Source organism: Phoenix dactylifera, unplaced genomic scaffold, assembly GCF_009389715.1.
Source record: "Phoenix dactylifera cultivar Barhee BC4 unplaced genomic scaffold, palm_55x_up_171113_PBpolish2nd_filt_p 001677F, whole genome shotgun sequence".
Taxonomy (NCBI): domain Eukaryota; kingdom Viridiplantae; phylum Streptophyta; class Magnoliopsida; order Arecales; family Arecaceae; genus Phoenix; species Phoenix dactylifera.
The window spans coordinates 74,427-79,570 of NW_024068976.1; the positions used below are offsets into that span (position 1 = coordinate 74,427).

At 49.6% G+C, this 5,144-nt stretch overlaps 1 protein-coding gene across 1 annotated transcript; it reads left to right on the forward strand.

Moving 5' to 3' along the window:
- Window positions 1–1,463: 1,463 nt before the first annotated feature.
- LOC120108960 lies at window positions 1,464–4,435 on the forward strand (the record flags this gene model as incomplete). Its single annotated transcript, XM_039122692.1, has 2 exons — window positions 1,464–3,874; window positions 4,005–4,435. Coding segments are annotated over exons 1-2 (2,842 nt in total), but the record flags the coding sequence as incomplete, so codon positions are not given.
- Window positions 4,436–5,144: the final 709 nt, after the last annotated feature.

Genomic DNA, 5,144 nt, shown 5'->3' on the forward strand with positions numbered 1-5,144 from the left:
CGCCCGCGCCCGCCCCGCGCCCGCCCGCGCGCCCGCGCCCGCCCGTGCGCCCGCGCCCGCCCGCCTGCGCCCGCCCGTGCGCCAGCGCCCAGCCGACCGCGCCCGCCCGTGCGCCAGCGCCCACGCGCGCGCCCGTGCGCGCCCGCCCGCCTGGCGCGCGCCCAGTCCCGGTCCCGCCCGGACTGGGACACGCCTAGCCGGGACGGGCGACCCGGTCAACCGGGACACGCGTCCCGTGCGTCCGGTCCGCGGAACCATGCAAATCCCACCCTCCATCCCTTTCCATCCAATGGCCCAAAAGCAAGCCAAAGTTCAGCCGTGGGAGGGCCCTTCTTGGGTGATCTTTAGCCATCCATCTCATGCCAATCAACGGTGGAAAAGCCTTGGAACCATGTGAAGACAAAGTGCCATGTTTTGTCTAGGGCTTAGGCTATAAAAAGAGATGTAAAGGGCCATTGAAAGGCATCAAGAGTTCTTCTAGAGTCATGTTGTTATGTCGGCCGTAAGGCTTGGGCGGCGTTTGTGCCGAATTCGGTCTTAGATCTTGTGTTCTAGGACTTGGGCTAGTAGTAGATCCATCAATCTCCACTAGATTGGGCTAGGAAGAGATCTCTTCAATCTCTTTCTAGATTTCTTTTGCTTTCTTTATTATTGTTCTTCGTTCTTCAAGTTAGTGGAATACAAATCAAGTTTGCTTTCATTATTGATCTCTTTCATTGAGTTAATCCACCGGCGTTACCTACAATCGGTCCACCATCAAAGTACTTTGGAGGCGCACGCGAGGAGCGCAAGGAAAAGAGGCTTGGTGAGGGGCTTTGGACCGTGAGCCCCCATCAAATTGGTGCTTTCATTGAGAGATCCTTTCAAGGAGGTAACGCTTGAATACCAATCTTCCAGATCTGAATTTACGTTGCATATTCTGTTAGATCTAAAGTTAAAATTCAGATCATAGTTTTTGGGGAAGTTCATAAAAATTCTGCATCCTATATTGGGCTTGAATTTGTATTCGATTGGGGGATGTTTAATTTCTGTTTTTATTATTGTAAAACCCCTGTCGGAGGCTGATTGAGTGGTGTACACGTCAGAAGGGTTGGTTCATCCATTGGGTGACAACCGCAGGAGGATTGGGGACTGGTTTGAGAAGTTTCTGTGTTGCAGAAAAATTCTGCAACAAGGTGTTTGTTTGGGGTGTTAAGAACAGGGTTTTCTGAAGCTTTAATTTTGATTTTTTGTGGGGAGTTTCAGAGCTTATTATTCACTGTAATAGGCATCCTCACGTGTTGTTTTGCTTCTGTTTTGAGGGAGATATTGGCGGCTGAAGTCAGTAGACTGCTGCAGAAATTTTCTGCAACCCAGAAATTTTTGTGCAGCAAGTTTTGGGGATTCTTGAGTTCGGATTTTTGGGAGTTTGAGGGGCTGTTGTCTCAAGGTTTTAGAGTCCTAAAACAGAGGATTAAAAGGAGATGGAGTCCCCCCATTATGATAACCAAGATAGGAGGTTAGAAGCCCTTGAAGTTAGTTCGGCCAATCTTAACCGGGCATTGGAAACTTTGTCCAATACCATGGCTGCAAATATGGCTGAAATAAGGAGGGAAAACAATGCCAACATGGAGAGGTTGGAAAGGAGGATGCTAGAGAGGGAACATAAGAGGGTGCAAGAAGAAGTGCCTAGGTCGCATGCCGCACGGCAGGGCCGGGCAAGGTATGAGAGCGATGCCATTAGTGTTCAGGGTACACATCATGTCGATCATGGCATTAGGCACCATGGGCGAATGGGAGGAAGGATTGAAGCCGAAGGCTTAGTGTTTGAGAGGTGGCTTGATGATGAGCGGGTTAGTAATGGCCATAACAATCATGATGAGGCCGATAGTGAACCCGAAGATCGCCCCTTCCATGCTCAAAGGCCTTATGGCCGGAGAGAACCCATGGCAAGGAGAGGAAGAAACATGCGGGGTAATGACTTTGGAGATGATGACTATAGGGGTCCACGGCCTAGAGAAGAAGGGCTTAGAAAACCCAAAATTGACTTCCCAAAGTTTGGTGGAGGAGACCCGTATGAGTGGCTTGACAAGGCGGATCAGTACTTCGACGTTTATAACATCCCACGGGCTGATCGGGTGACCCTAGCCAGTTTCCACTTAGAGGGTAGGGCTAGCCGATGGTGGAGGTGGATCCGAGCCTTGTATGAGAAAGAAGGGAAAAGGTTAGGGTGGACGGCCTTTATGGACGAATTCATGAAACAATGGGGACCATCCCCCGTTGTCAATCACCATGGTCAACTTGCAAAACTTAAACAGGAAGGCAAAGTCCAGACCTACATCGATGAGTTCCGGCAATTACAAACTATGGTCAGCAGATGGTCCGACGAAGCCTTGCTTGGTACCTTCATCGACGGCCTCAAACCATGGCTAGCTAAGGAGATCAAACTCAAACAACCAACGCGGCTACAAGAGGCGATGCGCATGGCGGAGATCCTAGACCAAAGCTACAACCCGGAACGACGTTCAACCAAGGATGGTGCCATCAGCAAGCTCACCAAACCACAACCATCCAAGGTAAATTTCAGATCAAAAGAGATAACTTCAACAGGTTCCAAAAATCAGCAAAGGGAGGTAAAGAAATTGTCACGTGATGAGCTGCAAGATTACATAAAAAAGGGTCTATGTTTCAAGTGCGGTGAAAAGTGGAGCCGGGAGCATCGTTGTAAGACCGGCCAAGTCTACGTCCTTGATGCAAGTAGCGACGAAGAGCCCGCTGCATCTGAAAATTCAGATAGCAGCAGCGAGGAGGAAGATCACCCCGAAGAGACCGAACCATGTGCAGAAAATCAGCATGCCGAATTGTCACTCAATGCACTTTGCGGCGCACCAAAACCCTCCACAATGAGGCTCATGGCTTGGATCGGCAAGCATGAAGTCTCCTTGTTAGTGGACAACGGCTCTTCTCACAATTTCATCAACTCAGCAATCGTACGAAAGGTTGGACTCAAAGGTACATCGGTTTCACCGTTTGAAGTCAAAATTGCTAGTGGTGAAAAATTACTATGTGCTGAAATTGTTAATAATGTAAAGATGAATGTACAAAGGGTGAGAGTTAAAGCCGACCAACATGTACTTCAATTAGTCGGCTTAGACATTGTCTTGAGAAATGCATGGTTACGTAGTCTAGGCCGGGTGGTGACCGACTTCGATGCAATGACCATGGAGTTTAAACTCGGTGGCCGAAAGAGGACATGGACGGCCTTGAGCAGCAAGGAAGTACGGCCTTGCGAGGCCAACATGATAGAAAAACTTTGCAATGGAGGGGCTAGCTGCTTTGCCGTTGTTATGGCTAGCCCAAACCAAGATGGTCCTCTCCAAGATGATGCAGAAATCCAGCAGCAGCAGCAAGTACTTGAGGGGCTGCCACCACCAATCCGGAGGGTGTTAGAGGCTCATCAAAGTGTCCTCCAGAAGCCTACTTCCCTCCCGCCACAACGAGACTTTGATCATCCGATTCGGATGAAAGATGAAGCTGCTGCGGTCAATGTTCCACCATACAGGTATGCACACTTTCAAAAGGGAGAAATTGAGCGTCAAGTTGATGAAATGCTTAGCCAGGGGCTGATCCGACATAGCTCGAGTCCCTTCTCCTCACCCGTTCTATTGGTGAGAAAGAAGGATGGCTCATGGAGGTTCTGCACCGACTACCGAGCTCTTAACGAAGCAACCATCAAAGACCGTTTTCCGATCCCAACGGTGGACGAGATGCTCGATGAATTGCATGGTGCCAAGTTCTTCACCAAATTGGACTTACGAGCTGGCTACCATCAAATCAGAATGAAAGAGGAGGATGTGCACAAGACGGCCTTCAGGACACATTCCGGCCACTACGAGTACTTGGTGATGCCATTCGGTCTATGCAATGCGCCATCAACATTCCAAGCGGCCCATGAACGAAATTTTCAGACCCTACTTGCGAAGGTTTGTCTTAGTATTTTTTGATGACATCTTGATATATTCCAGATCCATGGACGAGCACCTTGAGCACTTGGAGATTGTTCTACGCACCTTGGAGGAGCACCACTTTCACATCAAGCCTTCAAAGTGTGCATTCGCACAAGCGGAGCTCGAGTACTTGGGCCACATAATTTCAGCCGAAGGAGTTCGTGTGGATCAGCGAAAAATTCAGGCCATGCTCGATTGGCCATGGCCGAAGGATATCACGGCCCTAAGAGGATTTTTGGGGCTAACAGGCTACTACCGACGATTCGTAAAGGATTATGGGCTGATTGCAAAGCCACTGACCACCATGCTGAAAAAAGGAGGTTTCATGTGGACCATTCAAGCACGCAAGGCATTTGAAGACCTCAAGGAAGCTATGACACAAACACCGGTACTTGCCTTGCCCGACTTTTCCAAACCGTTCGAGGTCTACACCGACGCTAGTGGCGAAGGTATAGGTGCTGTTTTGGTGCAGGAACGACGACCCTTGGCCTTTATTTCCAAAGCATTAGGGCCAAGAAAGAAAGCTTGGAGCACCTACGCAAGAGAATTGTTGGCGGTTGTACATGCGGTGAAGGTTTGGAGGCCATACCTTCTCGGCCGACGCTTCACCATCATCACGGACCAGCAAGCCCTTCGCCATCTACTTCAACAGAAGATAGTGACTCCCGAGCAGCAAAAATTCTTGTCAAGTTGCTGGGATTTGAGTACGACATCATCTATCAACCCGGCAAAGAAAACAAAGTGGCTGACGCGTTGTCGCGAAGGGAGAACGACCAGATGTTGTGGGTGGCTGAAGACATGAATGAGCCGCAGAATTTTGCAGCAATCAGCGGCATTGATTGGAGGATTTGGGACCGAGTTCGTGAGGCATCAAAGCTTGACGCCCGAGCACAAGAAATCCAGAAAAACTAGATGCAGCGGCTACGGGTGTTGCAGAATTTAAGGTACGTGATGGTCTGATTTTTTACAAGGGAAATGGCTATGTCCCCGACGTCCCCGACTTGAGAAGAAACATCTTAGACCACTTCCACAACAGCAAGGAAGGTGGCCATTCAGGTTGGCTTCGCACCTATCTTCGTGTGAAGCACTTTTTCTATTGGGAAGGGTTGAAAGCGCGACGTCAAAACCTTGGTGGCCGAGTGCGAGACATGCCAGAAG